Source organism: Camelus bactrianus, chromosome 8 (assembly GCF_048773025.1).
Source record: "Camelus bactrianus isolate YW-2024 breed Bactrian camel chromosome 8, ASM4877302v1, whole genome shotgun sequence".
In the NCBI taxonomy this organism is placed as follows: Eukaryota; Metazoa; Chordata; class Mammalia; order Artiodactyla; family Camelidae; genus Camelus; species Camelus bactrianus.
Genome location: NC_133546.1, coordinates 12,506,848 through 12,531,925, shown reverse-complemented (window position 1 = coordinate 12,531,925; position 25,078 = coordinate 12,506,848). Strand labels below are relative to the sequence as shown.

The 25,078-nt window shown below is 36.1% G+C and overlaps 1 protein-coding gene and 1 pseudogene across 1 annotated transcript; both read left to right on the top strand.

The window, feature by feature from the left end:
- Positions 1–1,620: 1,620 nt before the first annotated feature.
- On the top strand, positions 1,621–2,663 carry LOC105077452 (mitotic checkpoint protein BUB3 pseudogene; annotated as a pseudogene).
- A 12,313-nt stretch (positions 2,664–14,976) lies between these two features.
- VIP (vasoactive intestinal peptide) lies at positions 14,977–23,896 on the top strand. The gene is made up of 7 exons (XM_010965722.3): positions 14,977–15,142; positions 16,343–16,457; positions 18,344–18,466; positions 19,405–19,509; positions 20,282–20,413; positions 21,241–21,329; positions 23,064–23,896. The coding sequence occupies exons 2-6, from the start codon at positions 16,351–16,353 to the stop codon at positions 21,284–21,286; spliced, it is 513 nt and encodes a 170-aa protein (XP_010964024.1). The 5' UTR covers positions 14,977–15,142; positions 16,343–16,350; the 3' UTR covers positions 21,287–21,329; positions 23,064–23,896.
- Positions 23,897–25,078: the final 1,182 nt, after the last annotated feature.

Below are 25,078 nucleotides of genomic sequence, written 5' to 3'. Positions count from 1 at the left end.
GAGTGAAATCAGAAAGTGGAACACCTACTTTTGGCTAAAGGACTGTCCCATGATATCTCAGTTTCAAAATCTGGACCATGTGTTCCAAGGCTTTCAGTCCTCCAACTCTCTTGTTAAATCTACAAATTCATTTAGCCCATTCCTTCTGGACAAGTGTAGAATTTTACAGTTCAAACCCCTTCCAAAAAGGTCTTGGAGCGAGAAGATGCTCATGTGTGATAAACATCAAGATCAAAGGTGCTGCTCGAGATAATTTCAACCTGTATGTTTAGAGTAGACACTTCGGTTCACCTGACTGGAGGGAAACACAGCCCCAGGTGGTAAGGACAGGTGATGGGACCTGTGTGCGGGGACTTCCTTGTCCTCAGCCCTGCCTCTAAGTTGGTTCTCTTCCACAGTCTTTTCGTCACTGAGATTGTCATTAGAGGAGATGCTTTAGTAACATTTCCCACATGCTTTGACATTTTTTCTTTTTGAGGAAAATGTTTCATTCTATTAGGTTAATTCCACCCCAAGGTATCTGCATAAGTGGTGTGGGTCTGGCCTTTGACGTTATCATCCTGAATGATCTCTGATTGCTCACTCAGGCACATTGTAGACACACGGTCTCACTGAATCTTGTGCTATCTTTACCAAATCAAATCTGCAAAGTTCACTTGCAATTTAACGTATTGTTTTTGAGTCATCTTGACATTTTGACTTCATAAGTGTAAACTGAAAACTGCATTTACTGGAAATTTGTTTTTAAAAATAAAGCAACACTTGCCAGATCCCTGATCTTACAGATGCTTTATAAAATTAGGCAAAGCTTATGAGATAATGCTCCCGAAAAACATTTTAAAAAAAGAAGTTTATATCTAATTTTTAAAGCACATGAAAGAGTAAGACTATGTTCAATAGGAATGGAAAATATACAAGGAATAGTATAAATTATTAGGAGAGGGGACAGAGAGCATAATCAAATGTTAAAAAGGTGACAATGTTTAATATTGTTAAAAGAACTGGAAGAGAAGTTTTTCTTTATTTTAAAGTTATAAATATTATAAATAAGTTCTTTTTTGGTACTGTTAGCCTATATTTAAAACCAATGCATATTGGTTTTAATTAATAGAATCTTTGGATAGTTCATAATAAATGATATATTGAGAGTTGAAATTTCCCTATAGGATAATCACTTTTAATGACTTAAATAGTCTAAAGTTAACTCTTGCTGCTCAATAGGGTCACAATATGATCAATTCCATTACTTCATTTTTCTTAACCATTTAACGATACCCATGTATGTTGACATGTAGCAGTAAATGAACTGGGTAAATGGAGGTGGAGAGGAACTTTGAATACGCTTACCTCGTGCATTCTAAGGTCAAGAATTTTTGGCAGTTATAAAAGGTATTTTGGTGGGTAAGATACCTGGGGAATTTGAATATAAGACTAGGTATTAGATGATACTAGAAGATTATTATGAATTTCGTTAGGTGTGAAAATGTCATTACGATCATGTAGACACATGCTTACTTTTCAGAGATGCATACTAAAATGTACAGAGGTGAGATACTGCGATGTCTGAAGGTAGCAAGGAGGAGGCAGCGATCTCGAAGTTGCTATTGAGAGAAGCCCAATATGTTCGGTTCTAAGGAGTCCAAGATTAACCACCCACTGAGGATGGTATCTTCTTGGTGAAGTTCAGCCCCAACACCTCCCAGTTCCGTCTGGTCTCCTCCTGGGGCAAGTCCGTGCATCACCGCGATGTGCGGGTCAATTCCGTTCTGCTCAAGTACCAGTACTCCAGCGCTGTCCTGGATATGCATTCTGTGATCCAACACATGCCTTCAGTGAGGGGTTAAACCCTCAACTGAAAACATACGAAGCAAACACTGATCAAGAACATCTTGTTGGGATAAATGATGCCCCTATCAAATGTGTTGAATACCGTCCAGAAGTGGATGTGGTGGTCACTGGGCATTGGGAACAGACAGTTAAATTGTGGAATCCCAGAACTTCTTGTAATGCTGGGACCTTCTCTCTGTGTATAGCCTCTCTGTGTCTGGAGATGGGCTGATTGTGGGCATGGCAGGCAGTTGAGTGATAATGTAGAAATTACAGAACATGGTGTGTGGGCAGCAGTGCTGGGTGTCCAACTAGAAGTACCAGACTCACTGCATTTGGGCATTTCCACACAAGCAGGGTTAGGTTTAAGCTTTGCTGAAGACAAAGTGGCAGTTGAGTATTTGGACCCGAGCCCTGAAGTTCAGAAGAAGCATGTCTTCAAGTGTGAAAGCCTTCAAGACTGAAAGGAAATAATATTGAGCAGATTGATGTAGTCAGTGCCATTTTTTAAACAACATCCACAATACGTTTGCTATAAGTGGTTCTGATGGATTTGTAAATATTCGGTGTCCATATAACAAAAAGCAACAGCACCAATTCCATAGATACCCCACCAGCATCACATTACTTGCCTTCAGTAATGATAGGACTACACTTGCAATAGCATCATCATATACGTGTGAAACGGATGGCGTGGGACATCCTGAAGATGATGTCTTCTCATTTGCCAAGGGACAGATGCAGAAACAAAACCCAAGCCCACCAAATCATCTCCTGCAAGTAATTTCTCATTGCAAAGCTTTTCTTCTTCCTACAAATACATGTTCATCCACTGATGTGGTACAGTCACTGTTGACACATTTGGTATGGATTTCTGTTTTCTGTCTTACAAAAAACTTGTCCATGTGCCTTCTCATACTGACTTTGCATAGAATGAGGAGTCTTTGTGTCTTTTCTTATTTGTCAGTTACTCTGAAATACTTTAACAGAAGAAAACTAAAAGAAGCAAATACGGTAAAATTTAAAAGTCTAGGAGATGGGTACATACAGGGGTGTTCACAATACCATTTTCTCTACTCTTCTATATATTTGAAAGTTTCAATAATAAAATTTTTTTAAACGTTTTGTAGCTATAAAAATGTCTTGGCAATTGAGATTTTGCAGTAAGTGGATTCACAAAATATTTTATTACTTTTTCTGTTTTTTCCCTAGATTTTCTAAAGCCTTATAAAACTTTAAATTAGAAATCAGAATTACATAGTTGATTAATTGCTTGCTTTGAAAGAAATTGAATACAAAGGAATATAAAACTTAATTTTAAACCATTTTTCCATCTTTTTCTTTATTCCATCTTTTCCTTTTTTTGCATTATTATACAATTTTTATAAAATATTTCTAAGCAAGATAATATAAATAAGAAGTAGATGATAAAGTTAGGGCCAAGAGGAAGTGAAGTGGAGCCAGTAATGAGATTAGTGCTCAAAAAAGAGAGATACGCATCCTAGAAACTTACAAGCAAAGGGCCACTGATTTGGTTCTTAGCTTTCTAGCTGTAAATTTAAGAAAGGAAAAGAACAGTCATATCATTCAGAGTGCTCATAAAATAAGGTTAATTATTCACCAAGGAGAAGCACAGTAGTTTCTGATTTGAAGTTTATCCTCAACAGGGTCCATATGATGTAATGAACAAAGCCCTAAACAATAAAATTAGGATGATTACAGCAAGGGGTTTTGTGGGGGTGTGTCTTAATTTAGGCAGTTGTCATCATGACAAAACTTATCAGTTCAACCTATCCAGGCAAATACCAGTGTCACCCCGGGAAGAAGCAGCTTAAAGGTCTTGAGAGATTCTTGGAGTATCTTGAAAAAGCCTTCTTAACCAGTTTGAAGAACCCAAAGGGCATTGATAGATAAACTCTAAGAATTCTGTAAATTGTATTAGAATCCTGTAAGTTGCGTATATTAGTGGGCATGGATGGGCAAGGATACATTTTTCTGAGGACAGGTTTTGTAAGTTTTGTCAAAGGGACCTTTGCTTCAGAAAAGATTGAGAACCACTGATTTATAGCAATAAAGAGGCTGCACATCCATTATGAATTTCTTTTTCTTAATGAGCTTTTCAGAAATATATATGATCATGTGTTACGAGATTGTGCTCTATGCCTACTTCTCAGAATGAAAAATTCTCCATGTCCCCTGAAAAAAGAAATCACATGCCTGATGAGTCAGCTGACCAGAGCAGGCTTTCCCTTCTCTAATGAGAGTTGAGGCACTGATTTAGGACTGGTTGGTAGAGAAACCTACTTCTTATATGCTTGGAGGTAAGCCCAGGCTGTATTTTTGGGAAAGATAAAGATTTTTATAGAAGGATAATTTTGTGTATCCTCCAAATGAAATGAAAAAAAATTTTCATGTAGTGTGTTGATAAGTTTTACATGAATATTTTTAAAGCTGGTGTAATCAAAAACTTATCTTGAACATTACAAAAGAAAAGTTGAATAAATCGCCCATCGACAGTCTGGCTTTGAGTGATGCAATTTCCTGGAACAATATACTAATATAAATTGCTCTGTATTGTATTCCTCTGTAACTGAATGAGATACCTTGCCGAATGGGGCTGTTAGCTGTAAATAAAGTAAAAGTTTCTTTCTGGCAATAGTGAGTCAGGCCAGAAGTTTCTTGAGGTCTTGGCTAGATCATAAGTATAAAAACTTATTATGCATCTTGTGTGTGTGTATAAATTAAGATTTCATATATATTTTATAAAGTCAGAAAATAGGTACATAAGTATATTATATATACATATATAGTCTTAATAAATATTTTTACTATATAAAATATATACTATATAAACTTTTAATTTATATACACATATGTGTATATACATAGACATGTATATATTCTTAATATTAAAATATATAAAATATACATCTATATATTTATCTACGTCTATATCTATCCCAGAGAGATTAAATAACTTGCTCAAGGTTGTACACTGCATGTAAATAGTGGAGCGGGATTTAAACCAAGGCAGTATAGGTCCAACGTGTACACTGTGGCTATTAAACTAGACCCCTCTGTGTGCAATAATACAGTCATGCTATTTGCTTATAAAAGAATATGCCTTTCTACTGTCTGTGTCTAGTAGGGGAGAAAAGCATCTATTGCACTCAAAATACTATTCAGTTATTAAAGAACATGTTAAAATGAAAGAAAGGATATCTGTCCCTGTTATTTTCTCCTGGAAATAATTAACTGCTCTGTCAAGAGCATTTGTACAGTGAACATTTTGTTTAAGTTTTCACAACCGAGAGTATAGAGCAGCTAATAAAATAGGTAGACGTCTCCTTCTAGCTAGCTGCTGTTTAAGTGTAGGAAGTATTGTTTCATTTGTACATAAATGAGTCCACTTAAATGGTTAATTCTTCACTGTTTCAAATTCCTCCAGCCAGCTTTATGACCGTTTGCATCAGAACTGACACAGCAATTCCACTCTAGGGATTTATCCCGATGAAATTATTTAGGGAGAGCAAAAAAGCCATATGCAGGAAGTTATTCAGTATGTCTTGTTTGTAAGAGAACATAAGAAAATTGGGGGGAGGATAGAAACAAGAGGACTCATTAAGAGAGATAAAAACAGCTATATCAATATACAACATCAGTATACTATGCAATATTATAAAATGTTATAGATAATTATAAAATTTTATAAAATCATGGAAAATGTCTGGCTAAGTATCAAGAAAGGATAGCAACATACTAATTTATAAACATACATTTAACAACTGTTATAATTTCAACAATTAAAAATACATACTTGTAGCTCAGTGGTAGAGTGCCTGCTTAGCAAGCACGAGGTCCTGGTTTCAATCCCCAGGATCTCCATTAAAATACATACATACATACATACATACATACATACATACTTAATTATCTGCCCTCCCCCCAAAAAAACCTTCTAAAAATCCTTGTAAAGGAAATGTGAAAGAAATGGAAATAGTCATACTGTAATGGAATTATGAACATTGTGTCTTTTTTTCCTTAATCTGGTGATTTTTATCTAATGAACATTTAAAAATTCCTTGACAAGTGGTTGTTTAGGTCAAATGAGATAGGAGATATGCAGATTCATCTTTAATACAGTATTTTCTATTGCATAGTATGTGCCTTAAAAAAAATGAACACAAATGGATAAGCAAGCTCAGTTACTGTTTTGTTGAGTATTCAGAACTTCAAACTAACGTACGGGACACTACCATTTTATAATGGTGACAGAAAAATGTGATTAACATGTCAGAATGAAAGTTACTTTGTTTTGACTCCATCTTGAGAGAAATAATGAATCATAAAATACCAACTATCAGACACAACTTCTTTTTTTTTATCTTTTAGGGGAAAATGTTATTTCAGTTGAAAGTAATTAAAACTCATAAATAAAAATTTGAAAAATTGAGAAAAAAGGGAAAAGAGAAAACGTTATCAATGGCTTCCTCCAAAAACATAGCTCTTATTAACATTTGGTGAGGGGGAGGGTTTACTCTGAGCCTTTTTGTTTCCTTCACATAGAATACTTTACCAAAAGTAATACAATTATATTTGCAATTTTGTATTTCTCTTTCCACATTAGAAATGGTTTCCTTTATTACTAGTTTCTTTAAGCAAAATAGTAATGGCAACATAATATTACATTGATTGATAGTATGATTTATTAATTTATTAAAATATTCTACAAGAAGTATATCTTGTTTTTCACTATAAAAATAAAGCTATAGTGAACATTTCTGTGCTTAGAGCTATTTTTGTTTTTAGGATTATTTCATTACTTTAGAATAGTTTTTAGAGGTAGAATATTGGCTTAAGTTATAAATATTTTTAATGATTTTTAATGTATCACAGAGTGATACACTAAATTGTTGGCAAAGAATAAATGAAGAAGACAAGAAACAAAGACCTAGACTTTTTGAAAAATGAGACTTTCTATCATTTTAATTTAGCTCTCTTCCATTTCATAACTATATGGTTGAATATTTTTACTGTATTGACCATTTAATTTTTTCTGTGTGTATTAGCTATTCATATTGTTACACATTTATTTTTAGGCACTTTATATTTCATTACCAATTTGTATGAATGCTTTATTTTAGAAAATTATTATCTTTTAGCATATTTTCTTCAAGTATTTCTCCAGTGTCTTTCCATTTAAAATTAGATGTTTTTAAATAGACAGAATTTTAAACGTAATGTTTTCAAATATGTCTATGACTTCTTTTGCAACTTTTATTTCACTTCAAATTTTTATCTTTCAATATCATAAATGATAAGTATTCAGTTCTATATTTAAAAAAAGTTACATTGTCATTCAGTTTCATTTATTTGTATCTAACTTTTTTTGGGTGAAAATTGAATTCAATTGCTTCCTCACATTCATCTTCTATCACAGGAAGGTGTTTGTTTTTGCTTCTAACTTCTTTGCCGTTTTGAATTCCTGACTTCCTTAGAGTAAAAAGAAAAAAAAATTCAATAAAAAAAGACTCATTCTGAATTATTACAATTATTTCCCTTATCCTTTATAAAAAAAAAACATTCCATTTCAGTAAGTGGAAGAAAGTTCTAGAATGTCCTTATTTTCTAATAAATGCCTAGAAATTTGCTTAATTGGAGAAAATATTTGCAAACTATATAGAAGCGACAAACAAGGGCTTAAACTTCCAGAATATACAAACGCTTCATATAACTCAATAACAGAAAATAAAAAACCCAATCAAAAAATGGGCAGAAGACCTAAACAAACATGTCTCCAGTGAAGACATACAAATGGCCAACAGGCACATGAAAAAACGGTCAATATCGTTAGCTATTAGAGAAATGCAAATCAAAACTACAATGAAATATCACCTCACACCAGTCAGAATGGCCATCATTAAAAAGTCCACAAACAATACATGCTGGAGAGGGTGTGGGGAAAAGGGAACCCTCCCACACATTAGCTATAAAATCTACTAACATAGTTTAACATGGTTTGAAGAGCAGCATGAGTGTAGGCACCAGTGCCACGGCTTTGGGATGTGAACTTGTGACTGTCGTGTTAGACCCGTGCTCTAGAGGATGCTGAATTGTTCTCACTCAGGTGCCCCAGATATTGGACCCTTGGCCAGTCTAACCATTTAATGTCCAGTCTCCTTCAAATCAACTAACTGCCATGCCTTGTCATCTGAGGAAAGAGGGAGGAACCTACCCAGCTGTTCCTTTAAAAAGGAGAGGAGGATGGCCAGCTCTCCAACACACACATAAGACCTTGCCAGGTTCTGTTGTACATCCTAAAATGTTTCATACCAGGAAAATGACCCAGCTTTCTAAGGAACTATGGCTGTTAAGAGCATGCCCACCACTCAACTCTGCCCAGTCCCTGCAGCCTTTCACCCTTGCACCCTCACACCCATGCTGAACTCAGCCTTCATCTTGGTCCCCTTTTTGACTAAAGTGTGGCCCCTTTTATTCCCACTGTGTATTATGAAGCAGCATTAAGTTCACTTGTATTTTCCTCATATTCCATAAATCAAAGGGTCTATAAGAGGTAGACATTCTGGGAGAGAAAATCTGCTTTTGTATTTTCTGGAACCAGAACACGAATCTCATCAGACTGACATTCTGGTCTTTCTGCTCCTGGTGCCTTACCTGTCCCCCCGTGGCAGCCAAAGTGATCTTTTAAAAAAAAACAACACAAACACAAGCTCACATCATATCCCTGCCTCACTGGTTTTCTTTTCCCTGAAGGTAAGGTTCTGCATCAATTTCTCATTATGCCATGCCTCCAGGTCTTTTCAAATGATATTTTGTGATACCTGGAATGGTCATCCCTTTTTCTCACCTCTGTTTTTTAACCCAAGGTCCAAGCATTCAATAAATCTTGGCTTTGATATGACTTCCTCAGAAATACCTGCTCCACCTCTCATAAAACATCATACTTCTTAGGCCAACTCACCTTATAATTTGGTATTCAGTGTCTGTATTTTCCATTGATTTTGACTCTCCTTGAGAGCTAAGATGGCATTTGGCTTTTCAACTCTGGGTCCCTAAATAAAGTAGAAAATGATGCCTCTTTGGGGTTTCAAATATCTATCATCTCTCAAAACAACGTGGCAGGACTAAATCATCTTACATTCTTTCTAGCTAAAAATTATGATTTTATGAGTCAGGAATTAGAAGGTCAGTCCCACAGACTGGGAAGTGCAGTGAAATGACTACAGATACAGGATATTAGAATGATGATTAACTTAAAAAACAAAGTTTATCAAATAGCTGTAGCTCCTGCTTCCTAGACAGTCAGAGACTATTTCCTGAGGATGAGGTGCCAGGGGCCCTGGAGAGGTGGAGGCCGATCCACTGTTCCCCATGGAGACCCTGGTCAGGGTTGTCAAGGTTTTGTGTTTGGCTCCTGGCAGTACATTGACCTTTCCTCCTACAGTGTTAACAATAGATCCAGCCTCTTTTCCTGGGGGCACTTGAGTAACACCAAGGGTCTAAATGAACTTCTCGTTTCTTTGTGTTTCAACCATAATATTCAAAAACCAATTGCTCACCAATCTGGCAGACCTGCTCAGGGCTAGAGCACCTTTCCTATGGGATTCCATCTTAATTATTCTAAGGGTTCTCTCAACTTAAATGTAAAAAATTAAAGCTTTAAAAATGAGCCTGCCTTCTAAATCTCTTGAATCCTGAAATTAAATGTCTCCAGATATCCTCAGAAGTGTGAGGTTGGGTTTGGGAGTGGAAGTGCTTTACGGACGGTCTGCAGGACACAGATGACTCTCTCCAGAGGTTGACCGAGTAGACTTTAATAAAGATATAGAAAGGAGAGTGTGATAAGGATTAAGGAGAGTTTAATAAATATGTTGAGAACCAATGAGGTGGCAAAAGACCCGTGAAATAACCTCAGCCCCGCACCAGGAAGCTTTTGGCACTTCCAGGGCTGTAGAGGAGGGGCCACCAGACAGGTTCTGGCTCTTAGAGGAGGAATGTAGTCTCCTCCAAACCCTAGCTTATGGAGAATAAGTATTCAGAACCCTTTTTCTTCTAGTCTTCAGTCCCTTTAGTTTCCTACCAGTGCCTGCCTTTGGCTAAACTCGTCCAGAAGCTGGAGGACCACAGGGCGTGGATGACTCTGGAGGTCAACCTTCAAGGGCACAAAAAGCCGAGAGGGGAAGAGCAGAGAACAGATCCGAAGGGGCAGCTGGAGAGTATCCAGCAAAGGGGGGCACTTGGGTTTGTAATCTGTGCGAGCAGATCTGTCTTGAAAGCAGGTCAAAATTCAGGCTTCCTGGGGCTGGAGGGTAGGGGGCGCTTATAGGACTGAGGCAAAATGAAAGAAACAGGTTGAGAATCTGAAGGCCAGGAAGTGGGCTGGGGAAGCCTAAGGAGGGAGCCAGATGTCAAAGCTGGAGACCAGCCAGAATGACTGAAGGACAAAGGATTGGAGGAAGACATGAGGGCAGGACTCATTACTCCAGGATGGGTCTCAGCATTACCAGGCTTCTGTCTCATGGTCTTTCTAAAGTTGATTTTGATTCTAAGTAGGATACAGGCCCTTGGGCAAGCTCCTCCTAGGCAAAGCATGATCCTACAAAACGCAAGTTCATTCATAGAGTAAGAGGGAGTATAAATTTTCACAGACAGTGTAACATCATGTACAAAAACTTTAGCTTTAAAATGCTTTCTCTAACTCGACTTCTATTTTATCCCTCCATTCCACAGAAAATGTAATCTTAGTCATTTCTGGTTAAACACAGTCATTTTAAGATTTAAAATTCTGCAAGTTCAGGATTTGCTTTCTCCTTCTTCTTCCTCAGAGTATGTAGCATCTAAGTTTAACAATGTGAGATCTGGAAAGCTCCCTCTGGGTCCTGGTGCTCTATGCCATGCTGCCATCCACTGAGATGTGCAGTTCCCTCTGGTCTCTGGGCATGGTCTGGCCCTTGATCAATGATTGGTAGGCCCTTTCCACTTTTTTACTCCCAGAAGGCACTTAGGGTCTTCCAAGCAGGATATGGGGGACTTTCTTTGTCATACAGGTCTGTCTGCTTCCTCCTTTACAATCACGGAGTGTTTCTCCATGGCTTGCTGTGGCAATCAGATAATAAAAGAAGTCAAGTTAGCCTCTGCTGTTTAGTCCCCAAGTTCAGAGTTCTGTCATTCATCCCTTCAATCCTACCACAAAATCCCACCAATGAGGGGCAGAGGGTTGCCTCCCATCTCTAAGAAATCTCATCTCTTCCCCATCTCAGAGGTTCTTTCCTGGTCTCAGGGGGAATGCATATCATGGTGCAGGGCCCATAAGAACTCAGTGAATATTCTTGCCAAATCTTTCGTTCGAACATCTAGACCTCAGCATTCTAAAAGTCAGGAGCTAGACATCATTGCTTTCCATTTCCTCCACTGGTAACCTCTCCTTTCCTTGTGGCCCTCATGTATTCTGATCTCCACACAGAGGGGTTCACTGAGTTAGAGGCTGGTTACGTGGAATGTGTGGATGGTAGGAGGGGCACATGTATAAGGGATGACACTGTGAAGTAGATGAAATTTGTTCTTAAATCTTTACTACTTCACTTATTTACTTATTTTTATGGTATAGGTTCCAGCTGTAGAGCATCATAGTTCAACTACTCTGTATCCCACAAAATAATCACTTACCACAAGTCTGGTTACCATCCCTAACCATACAGTTGACGCTCTTCACCCATTTCACCCACACCCCCAACCCCCTTACCCTCTGCTATCTACTAATCTGATCTCTGTATTGATGAGTTTGTTTTTGTTTTATTTTGTTTATTTGTTTGTTTCATTTTTCTTTTAATTACACATATGAGAGAAATCATACAATATTTGTCTTTCTTTGTCTGATTATTTCATTTAGCACATTACCTTCAAGGTTCATCCACGTTGTCACAAATGGATTTCATTTTAAAAAAATGATTTCATTCTTTTTTATGGCTGAGTAGTATTTCATCGTGTGTATAGACTGTATCTTCTTTATCCATTCATCAATCTATGAACACTAGGTTTTTTCCATTTCTTAGCTATTATAAATAATGCTGCAATGAAGAGGTGTTTTAGATATAGGTATACATTATGCATATTACATATATGTGTATACATGCATATATTTTTTACATAGTATATATTAAAAGTATATATATGCATACACACATGTATATGTTTCCTAATACAAATTATTGAAAACTAAAGGACTTAAGAATACTAAGGTACACATGACCTCTTAAATACCTTCCCAAATGGGAGGCTCTAGACTAGATATTGATAAAGCTTTTCTGCAAAGAGCCAGGTAGTAAATACTTTAGGTTTTGTGGGTAAAACAGTCTCAACTTGGCCGTTGTAGGACAAGAGTGGCCACAGACGATACATATGTGATGAGCATTTGCATGTTCCAATCAACCTTCATTTATGAGCACAAATTTAACTGGCATATAATTTTCATGTGTAGCAGAGTATTTTTCTTCTTCTAATATCTTTCAGTCTTTTGAAAACATAAACATCATTCTTAGCTTGAGAGATGAAAAAACTGGAGAGTTGAGCCAGATGTGGCTCACAGCCAGTTGTTTGCAGACCTAACCCTTCTGGATGACCCTGGCAAAGAGTGAACGGGTCTCGTGTGTGAGTGAGGGTGAGTTAGGCAGACAAGGTGGTCACATGGAGAGGCAAAGAGCACAGCTTCAGCTTATCATCCCTAGTGAGGACCTTCTATTAGCTCTTTGCACTAAGAAAAGAAGGGTGATTCTGGATTTCTGCCTAGATCCTAAGCCTGAAAACCCCTTCCATCTGACTTTCCTACATTCAGTGTATTTTAGTTTAGAATGCCAGTTTTTTTTTTTTTCTGTCTGCCTTTGGTCCAGTTGTTCAAAAAAGGAGAGGCAGATGCCAATATTTTTATGAGTTTTTGTTTTCCTTACCTGACCTGTTAGCATCAATAACGGTAATAACAACAGTACAGGAAACTGCCAGTTCTTAATGGCAAGAAAGTTTTATCAAGATCAAAAGACCTAGGTTTCATTCCCTATTTGTAATTTCCACCTGGGCGAATTTGCAAAAATTACTTAGCTCTGGGCTTCAGTTTACTTACTTGTAAAAGAAGGCTCTCGGAGATTTGTTCTAGTTGTATGAATGAATAGCAGTTCTTCTTTCTATAAATGTCATTTTAATGAGAAGCCTTAGGGTAGGAAGTGAGTTCTGTTAGAGATATGGGAATATGATGGAAAGATATGTCAAAGTAGGGGGAAAAGATGTAAACAGTAAACCCAGATTTGTATTTTTGTATTTACTGAGTTTTATAGTAAAAATAGTATTTAGGATAAACTTGGCTACAATATTTTTTCATATGTTTATTTTTTCTGGAAGATTCTGTAATTTAGCTAGTTAAGGAGCCTCTGGCTTCTATCCATTTCTTTGAAAGAAAAGAGAAGAAACACATTTTTTTAAAAGTCTGCAAATTAAGACTTTGAACCTGCAGATGGAGCTATGATCCCGTTTTGAAATTCGTTTTGCTTTCTAGTTTAAATTCACAGGGAAAGATGCAGTTCTTTGATTTAGTTTATTTTTATCAAGGTAGTAAGATTAAATTAATTCTCTTTATTTTTGTGTTTTATTATTTTAATGGGAGAAACTATAGAAAACCTACTGTAGTTACTCTTTGTGAATGCCAAGTGCATGCTTAGACAAAAATAATAAAATATTTTTGTCTTTTTTCTTTTAGATTTTTCTGTTTATTGATCAACATTGGTTTTCCTATGACTCTCAGTCAACTTATTTTGCTGTTTCTGTTCCTAAATAAAATTGCTTCACTGGGAATTAGGTGACGAAGAGCTAAGGATAAAAAATTCCATCTGAGAATGATTTCAACCTCGAGAGTTTGTAATAATCAGGTAAAAAAAGATTTCCTGGAATTAAGCCACAGGAACTCTGGCTTAAGTCAGAGCTGTCAACTGGGAAACAAATTTCCAGACATTTTGAAATGTAATTCATTTAATTTTTCTTGTAACTGGGTTAGAAAATATGATTAAGCTTAGCAAGTATTCTTTTACTGGATCAGTCTGACTTTGAGTGGAGCAAATAGACCCTAAAATCTTAAAGTAGAAGAAAGAAATGGAGTTTTAGAGCTGTCATCCCCTTGAGAAACTTGCAAACAAAAATGGGAAAGAATACACACTGTGGCCATTTTTTTTTTTAAATAAAAGGAAAGGTAGCATTTTATTTTATTGTCCATGAAGTTGTTCATGTGGCTGTATTTTTACCTTAAACTCTGATTGAATGTATGCTAGGCTACTTGGACTTAAAAACCCGCAAACAGAGAACTTATAAAACTGATGAGTATAGAATTTAAAAAGGAAGGAAAACTGAACCTCTTGAGCTACCCAGTATGATAGTTTATTTATTTATTTTTTGGATCATTTGAGGCTGTTTATGTGGAAATGCATTGGGAATTATGACATTTTATACTAACATGAGACAGCAGTTAATACTACCATCCTATACCGCAGTGTGCATATTACACTATCTTAGAGAATATTTGAAAATTTATCCTGGGATTAGTTTCAATATAAAGAAAATGTAATAATAGAAAGAATATGGAAAATTATTTCTAGATGTATTTAAAATTAGATCTCAAGAAAGATTAAAATCAGGATCTACATGAAGAGTATAAAAATTTTTTAAAAGGCTTTAGGGCAATTGATGCTTTGTAATAAAGGAGAATTATACATTTGTAAGCATATGAGCCTAAGCATTTGTTGCTTTCTGTATCTGTTCCTACACATAAAATCCTTATTTTCTGAAGGAATTCCAGTGGCCCTGGCACTAATCAGTCCCTTACTTCATAACTACTAATTAAAGATTAAAACATTTCGGATTAAGCTTGGTCCTTTTTTTGTTTAAAGAAAAGTAAGCTTCCTCTTTATATCTTACATCTTGAAGTTAGTCACCCTAAATTTATATAAATCAGGCATAATGACAACTTAATAAGAACCTCGAACCTTATTCATCCCATGGGAATACTACTGTGACGTCTTCAGAAAGCTTTGTGATTGCTCAGCCCTACGTAGAAGCCCTATAAAATGATGGGCTTTGAAATGCTGGTCAGGGTAGAGTGAAAAGCAGCGCTGGCAAGAGTAGCCAGCACCAAGTTCTGGCTCAGCTCTAAGGACAAGAGAGCTGGTGGAGCCTGTCGGCCTCGCAGGACGTCAGCACCTGAGACAGCTCTAATACTCTCCTTGGAACAGAAAGCCTCCGAGGAACACTCCTCGGCCAGGTAAGTGGAAGCTTTACTTCCTTCTTTTTTTGTCTCCCCACTGTCTCTAGAACTTTTCTCAGGGTATACTGAATTTTATTTTCCCTTGAAAAGAATTTTACAGTGTTCCTCCTTTACAACATAAAGGACAAATTTCTCCAGTCTCCTGGTAAGTTTAGAAATGTCTCAACTTCTCACATATGAATGAGTTTTCTGAATTCTTTGGTTGGAAAATGCTTTACCCTGCTTGTTCTTTTACTCAATGTTCTTTTTAAAATAATGCATTAAAATAAGGGTTTTTTTTTTGACTTGTATGTAAATGTTTGACTGAAGGGTTCAATAATACATTTGTTTTGGAAGTTTCAACTTGTTTTGTGGTGCCATCTTTTCTATTTCATATGTTAGTTATGTGAACCTAAGAAGCATTTATTTTTCTCTTTAAGTTTAAATACTGTGAGTCTTACAGACAGCACAATAAACAGACATCAAACTCACAACTTTCTATGTGGAAACTACTTTGAAGTGAAATATGCAAGTGAATTAGGTGTAAAAATACACAAGCTTTGCATTCAATGTATATTTTCTTTTATGGCAAAATTTATTTCAGTGGTAATATGTGGTTCAATGATTTTTTTATATGAATTTTTACTATTAATTGAGTTAATTTGTTCAAACCCATATTAAGCTCCCAGTAATATCTATAGTTAAAAGAGGAAAATGTATATACAAATAATTTTATATATATACACACACACACACGTATAGACACACATTATTAAAGAGATGGCACTCCAGTTTTATATTAATCAAATACTAAAAACTTAAAGGAGAAGAACAAATTTCATTTCCTTGAAGCTATTTCCTTAGAAAAGATGTTAAACATGGATGTTACAACTCTGTTATAAGAAGATTGTCCCCAGGGTAACTTCCAGTACTGTAAAAGTATTGCATTCAATATATAGTTGTGCCTGCTGAGAGATAGGCAGCAGTTGAAAAGAATCTTAATTTTTATTCAAGCATCTTTCACTCCCTGCCCCCCAAAAACCTTCTTGATTTAAAAAGTAACCATGTTGTAGTAATCACATTGCAATCTTTCGACAAGGTGAAAAGTACCTTTTCTAAACTCCGCAAGATCCTTTGAAAATTACTGCTGGACACTCAGAATTACCTCGCTGGTACATGTGTGGTTGGAAAAGCTGATGTGATTCTCTCCCTTTCAAGGTACAGAGATGGAAACCAGAAGTAAGCCCCAGCTCCTCGTGCTCCTGACACTTTTCAGCGTGCTCTTCTCGCAAACCTTGGCATGGCCTCTTTTTGGAGAACCTTCTGCTCTGAGGTAGGTTCCCTTCAATTCAGATAGTTGAACACACTTTCTCCATATACATGGGGATTTCCTACATGTTATTTGGGGCAGCTCATTAAAAAACATTTGTATTATTTATTCAAATCTGTTGGCTGATGTTTGAAGCAAATTACTTTCAACTTCAGGTCAACATGATTATTCTGAGTCTCGGAATTCACTCACAGGGCAGGAGAGACAGTGTCGATGACTAGTTTTATAGGGAGGGTGGATCACATTTGTAAGCAAGGTGGAAGGAAGATTTGGCTTTCCTTTCATTCAAAACCAGTTTTAGATGAGCAGTAAGCTGGTCTCCATTATCATCTCAGTTCAGTTGTTTCTGATAGAAAAATAGATGTCTAGTTGCCTATCTCATTTTAGCTCATTGTCAAGATCAGTTAGTAAATAAAATCACAAGATCAGTAGCTGATTAGAGGAATATGCATAAGATCATGTTGGACAAGCCTATCTAAGCAGAATCAATTTGTCAATATTAAAAATTGTTGGATAATTGTCCTACTGAGATACCTCCCCCCATGAGTGAATTTTAAGGTACTTAATTTTTTTTTATCAGAAATCCTTAGTTTTACTGCTCTCTAGGTTGTGTTTTATATTTCAACTTTATATAGTATAATACAACTCATATTTAAAGCATTATCTGAAATAAATTTATGCTAGGGAGGTAAACAGTAAACGGAAACTACATTAGCTTGATTTTTCCTTCCAGTTTACAGGGACTACTGTATCTAGGGACAAATAATCATTTCTTTGCTTATTTTCTTACTCCTGATTCAAGTTAGACTTATGCTCAATAGAGTGAATACTCTTGTTCAAGGTAGACTTATGCTCAATAGAGGGAATAATCTCTTAGCTGTTAGTGTTCACTGTGAAATCTCCTTAAACCCACATCTTACGTTGCTTTGATAACTAAATAGAATGAGTCCATCTGAATGGTTGTATCACGACAGTTGAATCATCTCAAGAATGCTGAAGTTTGCACTGATTGCTAGGTTTCATATTCAAAGAGGACTGCTTATTACTGACTACCAAATACTGCTTCACTAAAGGTACATGAGTGCCAGGGGCCGGCACACCCCTTAGAAGTTCACTCTAACATTGAAAATACACACACGTAATGTTAACATTGTGCTGATGTTCAAAATGTGCATGCATTCACAAATGGAGTCATATTCCATGGATAGGCATGAATATTCTTAGTCTTGCAGCAAAGCATTGTACGTCCCTCGTTAAAATGGTGTTACTACGTAAGATTAGAAGAAAAGGAAGCTCCACAAAATTCACTGAATTTGAGTACCTATTCAGAGATGGAGAGATTCTTTGGAGTTGGTCAAATACATAGAAATATATCACACCAAGGTGAATCTTTGAAATAAAGTTTAGGGACTTAAGAGAAAGAAAAAGTAATTTATGCTAGCTCTTGAGAAATGTTTGAGACAATTGATACTGACCATAAACAAATTTATGAATTGCTCCCAGTTTTCATACTGAATATGAAAAAATTTCTAAAGTTTCTATTTTGTGTAAAATCTTTCTACCTGTGAAACTGAACTTAGCAAAGTGGAGCTATTGCCAAGGGAGTGTATTTGGCATAATGCTCTGATAAGATTGAACTAAGTAGCTCTTGGGTTTGATACACAGAGCTTGTAAAAGCTGTATGGGATCTATTTTATGGGGTAAATTAAAACTTCACTACTCAGACTCTTGTAAACCCTAGAAGCCATGAAATCAATTACGCTATCCATATATTGTGAATGTGTGATATACACTAAGATTCTGAGTATCTTACTTCAAACGATTATAAGCCATAAGTGCTATCTTTTAAGAAAAGAATGTATTTACTTCACTGTATTTTCTCCTAACAGGATGGGTGACAGAATACCATTTGAGGGAGCAAATGAACCCGATCAAGTTTCATTAAAAGCAGACACTGATGTTTTACAAAATGCATTAGTTGAAGATGACACACCTTATTATGACCTATCCAGGTAAGTTCATTTTTACTGAGTTTTATCTTAGAAAATACACTTTTGAAATATAAATATTTTATTTTTGTGGCACCATGAACCATGAAGCTGTTCTCATAGCATCCCACTACACGTTCCCATGCTGCATGGCTTCATTCAGCCTGATTTATGGAAGCTCTTGCTGGTACACAGTTTTCCTGTAGAGAAGTTGTAACAGATGAGGCGGAGCAAATCACTCACTTACTCTGCTGTATAAAATTTTAACATCAGAAGTTGTGCCAATTCCATGATGGAAGAAGCTCTAAGGCAAGAAGTTCATCTCTCTGGAAAGAAAAAGTGTCTAATAATAAAAGCTAGTCATTTCACAGGACCATTTGTCCAGAGCAGCATTCAAGTACAGACAGAATAACTCTATACTGAAGACAAAATATAAAATATTTATCTTTTGGATGAAAAATTTGGTTGATAAGCTCTAAGATCCTCTCTATCTTAAGAGATTTTGTTTCTAAATATTTTGGCAGAAGAAATAACAAAAGGCATAGTAGGGTTTTTGCTAAAATCAGGATAATTTCTCCTTGCCTATATCTATATTTACAGTAGAAGAAATAAAGCACCATAAATAAATAGAAAATAAATATTGTATATTTTCCCACCAATATTTCTTAGAAAAGAAGTAGTTTTATAGATTCTACCAGGAAGCATTATTTTAATATTGAGATATGCTTCTAAGAAAGCTAATGTCTTTACTTTTACAAATTTGGGGGCTGGAAATATAGAATATATTTGATATAAGTGGCTAGACTATATCTTATATTCAGTTGTTAGAAAACCTCCTTTTGGACTTAAGTTTGCATGGGGACCTTTCAAATAAGCTAAGTTTCATTTTTACTTAATGAACCAAAATAATATTTTAGCAAACTGTGTACAAAATCACGGCCGTCTTTTCCTCCTTGTTTCAGATACGCCAGACATGCTGATGGGGTATTCACCAGCGACTTTAGCAGACTCCTGGGCCAACTTTCTGCCAAAAAATACCTTGAGTCCCTTATTGGAAAGCGAGTCAGGTAAAGAGAATTTACCATTTTTTAAAAAATACGTTACAATGATTAAATCTGAAGGTTACCTTTTTTACTATAATTTATTTACTTTATTCAAAATTGATAACTCTTGATAATGTTTAATTACTTATAAAATAACTTAGATTCTTCAATAAAATATTCTCGACCCATGGATTAAGAAACTAAGTTTTCCTAGTAATATCGTAGTCATTGGCTCCAGACACACTTATCTTTCTTAGATAATAATCATGTATAAATCTACAAACACATTGAACTAGACACAGTAAACTTCCCTGTATAAACTGAAGTGAATTTTAAGGTTAACCACAGTGTTTCTGTTTTACTTTCTGCTCAAATCAAGCATTGAAAGATTCTACCTTTAAATGGCCAGTAGCTGATTATTTAGATGCCACTCGTTAGGGTGGGAGAGCTTCATAAAGAAGCATTAATTTTTAACGAACTTTGCCTTCCAGTGGCAGAACACAACTTCAAGTATCTCTCTGTTTTTTTTTCTTTTCTTTTTTCTCTTTGATAAATTGTTTGTTCAGTTGGTACAGCAAGTGTCTTAAGGCACTCCCTGTAAAAGCCAAAATACATCAGATTATTCTTTGCTCCTCTGTCTTTAGCTTAGATGTATTTTCCTTTCAGTTTTTTTTTTTTTAATGATGGGAAATGAGTTGGGTGTTGGAATTATCTGATTCCAAAAAATTCAGACCTTTGGTACATTTGTCATTTCTTCGTTAAAACTCTTTGTTTTCCATATCCTCACATTCCTTAGCCATAGCATCTCAGAAGACCAGGGGCCAATCAAACGCCACTCGGATGCGGTCTTCACTGACAACTACACCCGCCTTCGAAAACAAATGGCTGTAAAGAAATACTTGAACTCAATTCTAAACGGAAAGAGGAGGTAAAGAAACAGGACACTTGCTAAAGTGAGAAATCATAAATGAATTTCACAATAACAGCTGTATATGGAGACAAATCTATTTATTTTGTTACCTATCTGTGCTCTTTGAAACAGTAATTCTCAACCTCAGCTAGCATGAGACTACCCTGGAGAATTTTAAAATATGGATATCTGGGTCTCATCCAAAACCAATTGCCAGAAATTAGGGTCTCTAGAGTGTGGGTTCTAGATACTGGTGTTTTTTCACAGCTCGCTATGTGATTCTACTTTGTCTCCAGGGTTAAAAATGATGACTGTAGAGACTTCTAGTCTGAGTCTGGGCATACGTTTTATCAAAAGTGCTGATTTAAAAAATATGTATAGGGCAGTCAACCAGCAATTTGGTACCACATGGAATTTTTTACATGAGTATTTAATATCTGTATTTTACCAAATTAAACCATGAATTATTTTGTCTTCTCAGATTTGGTGAAACCTGTGTCTCTCCATGATGTATAAATACTGCAGCATGATATATAGGCAATGGGGTACTCTCTCTTTTCACTCCAGTATTTCTGTTTAGATGGCATTGAGAACAGTTCTGTTTGGGTGAGATCAGGCAAGAGGACTCTCTTTGCCCAGCAGGTTATACTTCTGTAAGAAAACTTTTAGACACTCTGAGGTTGAAGAAGCATTCATAGGTAATGACTCACCTGAAAGATAACTGTTTGGCCCCCAGAGAATTTTACAGACCACCTAGAACAGCCTCGGTCACACGTCATCTTTTCTCTGGAAGCTTTCTCCTCTAAGAGCCTTAACACGCACAATTTTCTTTTTCTGATCTGCAGCAGTGAGGGAGAATCTCCTGACTTTCTTGAAGGGTTAGAAAAATGATGAAAGAGCTCTTTGGAGCAAAGCTCCCGACAACTTCCCGGTGGTGAGTCTATCTGTGCATCCTTATTATATTCTACCAGGCATCATCTAATTATTGAAGTAGGTAAGAGTCACTTGTCAGAAAACTTCTTAGCGTTCTCTCGATGAGACCTCATCCAAGAAAGACACTTCCACCTGAATGGACCCCAGCTCGGTACACATCTTGAAATGATTCACACAGTGTCCTGATGGCATACAAGAGGAAGCTCACAATGCGTAAGCAGTTTGGTGTCTCCTGGTTTACTCAGGCTCATTCCTATCCCTTTGATGAGCTATTAAAAAAGGAGACTGGCTCACACTAATGAGAAAACTGGCTTTCTCTTTGATAGTCAAGCCATGCTGCTTTGATTAATTTAAGGTCTAGTCCCACAATTGACCGTTAGCGGCTCATTTAACTTAAGGACAAGGAAACACCACAAAGTTACAGTGTGGCATGGCTTGTTATCGTAAAAATATCAAGATGCTTCAGGTCTAATTGTATTTCTTGAAACATAGCAAACTTCATGCAGCAAAAATTATGTTAGCTTATTTTACCTGTAAAGTGAGTGTAGGTACTAGACTCCAATAATATTCACTGTAATATATATATATTTTTAAAATATTGAGTTCTCTTTTGGGGGGAGGTAATAAAGTTTATTTATTTATTTGTTTATTTATTTGTTTGCTTACTTATTATTTAATGGAGGTACTGGGGGTTGATGCCTGGATCTTATGCATGATAAGCAGACCCTCTACCACTGAGCTATACCTCCCCCTTGTGAAATATTTTTTGAGTAAAGAAAGCATGAATAGGTTTTTTCCTTTGTTAAGTGACAAGCTTGTTGTCAAAATTGTTTTAATGTAAATGTAGATACAAGACATATTTCTTTCTTGAGTTATATTCATGTTTCCATTTGCTCATAAAATATTTTTACAATGTTTGGCAAACCTTTAAAGAAGTTATATGGCATCACTATATCAGGTTGTCAAAATTTTCTCCTAAGGACTACAAGTAAATACTTTGGGCTTTGTGTATTCTGTGGTTTCTGTAACCCTCAACTCTACTAGTGTAGCACGAGAGATGCCTCTAAGAGAGATACAAGGTCAGGGGCACTGCAAGTGCTCATTCCTCATCACATATAGACATTTCAGAGAAGTGAATTCCTTTGGTCAAAAAGGAGAGTTAGTTACATATGACTTCTTGAAAAAATGTTTATAAAAATAAGACTTTTCCATTAAATTAAGAAATATAATAGCACTACAATATAAAGAAGAATTAACCACTCTGTCTTTTTATGAGATTCCATCCTCCAACCTTTGATTTTGTGAATGGGTGACATTGGACAAATTCTTTTTTTTGGGGGGATAGTTAATTAGTTTTATTTATTTTTAATGGCAGTGCTGGGAATTGAACCCAGGACCTTGTGCACGTTAGGCACACACTCTACCACTGAGCTATACCCTCCCCGTCAGACAAATTCTTTAGGAACTTTTGTTGCTCAACCAATTGTGAAAATTACAAATGAGTGAGTATTTATGGCTAATGATAGAAGCTCTTCATCCTCTGGCTCCTTTTCCAAAGAGAAGTCCCTTGGCAGATTCCTTCTTAATATCTCAGAACATAATCTCCTCTCACAAGCTGCTGATAAGGGGCAAAGAAAAAGACGTTTTTATCAGATGAGTGGATAAGTAAATGAAAGTGGAATGCTGTAAGTAGAAATGTTTCTATGCTTAAAAACCCCAACTCTTTCTTTTTCAGAATTCTTGAAGGAAAACGATAAGCGAAGTCATTCTATTTTGAGTTCTACATAAGTAATTCAAGAAAACAGCTTCAGTATCAAAACCAAATAAATACATTGTGTTGTGAACATTGTGATTTATTTTATTCTAATGTAATAACTGTGATGTTTACATTGTAAATATTATTTGTGAGTTCTAAACTTTGTCTTTAACTCATGAAAATCCTGTAATTTCATATGCTGTGTATCCTTTCTATTGAAAATGTATTTAATGATAAGTAAATACTAGGTTAATTTCAATTGTATGAGGCTTTTTGGAAGAGTGATAATAGAGCAAAACTGATGTGTTTATTTATAGGGCATGCAGAGGAGCGAAGCATATAATCAGCATATCTAAATGTGAATGTTGAGCAGATGGAATGCTGTGTTAAATAAACCTCAGAGTGTCTAAGGGATTACCAAAACAAAGATAGAAAGACATCCTCCAAAAAAGATGTTCAGAAAATGATGTGTGTTTCTGCATTCTTAGGCAACATTTCTTTTGAATGAGATTTAAAAAGCTCTCAGATTTGAATCTCCAATTGCCAGAAGCTCTCTTCTGATCTAATGTTTTGGTTAAGGAGAATGGCCTCAACTTCTGACACTGGACTTTTCCTTTATGCTTGTGTTAAGTAAGTGTAAAATGTAAACTGAATGGACCATTTGTTTTTCAGTGATTAGTAGTTTTTCCATAATCACTCAAATAATGTTTAGGGCTTTCTTCAGTGAATGCACATTTGGAGAAACAACTATTTTTCCAAAATGATTGTAAGAAATTAAATATAGAAAATAAAGACCTTTGATTTTCATTGCAGACACTTACTATTGTTTTCATTTTTTTAAAAAATGATGCAGCAGTAACCCATTGTAGCTCTGAAGTTCTAGGAACTAGATGGTTTTTGTGATATTGGAGGTAGGGTTATGTTTGATTTTGTGTATGTCCTAAAACGATGGTGACTTAAATAAGAGAAAAATTTCTTTCGCACACAAGGCCAGAAGTAAAATGTCAAAGGTTAGTATGATGGTTCTATTCCACAAAGCCCTCAGTAATCTAAACCCCTTCCAGCTCACGCCTCATTTCCTAGGACATGGCTCTTCTAATGATCCAAAATTGCAGCTAGAGTTCCAGCCATCCTACCTGCATTTCAGGCAGCAGGATGGAGGAAGGGGCATGGAAGAAAAGGGAGCAAAGAGTATATATGCTGGTTCTCACTTAACTGACATCTTACACTAACATTCCCTTGAGCAGAACATAAATTTATGGTCACGGTCATTTGCAAAAGAGGCTGGGATTTTTTCTTTTTCCTGGACGATCATGTGCCTAACAAAAAACTGGGATTCTGTGAATATAAAACAAGAAAAGAATAGATTCATGTGGGAATTTTTTTTTTAATCTCAGGCTACGCATCTTAAATTCTCACCAAAGGGCTTCAAAAAATGACAAGGAAAGTGAGAGTCAGATAGAACCTAACTAAGAATGAAGACTCATGATCTTCACAGGCAGAGTTTTGCTCAGTTTCATTTACTACAATTAGAACAAGGAGAGACTAGTCTAGAACTACTAGTAACTGTAAAACAGTTTACAGAGGTTGAAGTTTATTGGACCAACTGTACCTTTTGTTCATATCTGACTCCACTATTAGTTATTTGTTAAGCGACTTTTCTATTATGCAAATCACTGCACGAAAACTGTTTTCTAACTTCTAGATGCTATTTGCACACACGGAGCTCATAAAGATCAGACAGGGACAGAACTGTAGTGCAATCTGAATGTGAATCTAAAGAGGTTTAACTTTATCTTATTAATGCAAATCTTTTCACTTGATCCCCTTTTCCTTCAAGAAACATTTGCTGAATGACAATGATGTACAAGGTAGATACCTGAGGGCTGAGTGTTCTGGGCAGAGGCGAGAGCAAGTGCCAGTGAGGGAACAGTCCTGGCGTGTCTGGACAGCAAGGGATGGCCAGCAGTAGGGCCCGAGCAGCCTGAGCTGGA

Bases quoted from the DNA above. Each gene is read 5' to 3' on its own strand.
- VIP (XM_010965722.3), top strand. From the start codon at position 16,351: ATGGAAACCAGAAGTAAGCCCCAGCTCCTCGTGCTCCTGACACTTTTC. The intron at 16,458-18,343 runs GTAGGTTCCCTT...TTCTCCTAACAG, and splicing joins GGAGAACCTTCTGCTCTGAG to GATGGGTGACAGAATACCAT. The intron at 18,467-19,404 runs GTAAGTTCATTT...TCCTTGTTTCAG, and splicing joins CCTTATTATGACCTATCCAG to ATACGCCAGACATGCTGATG.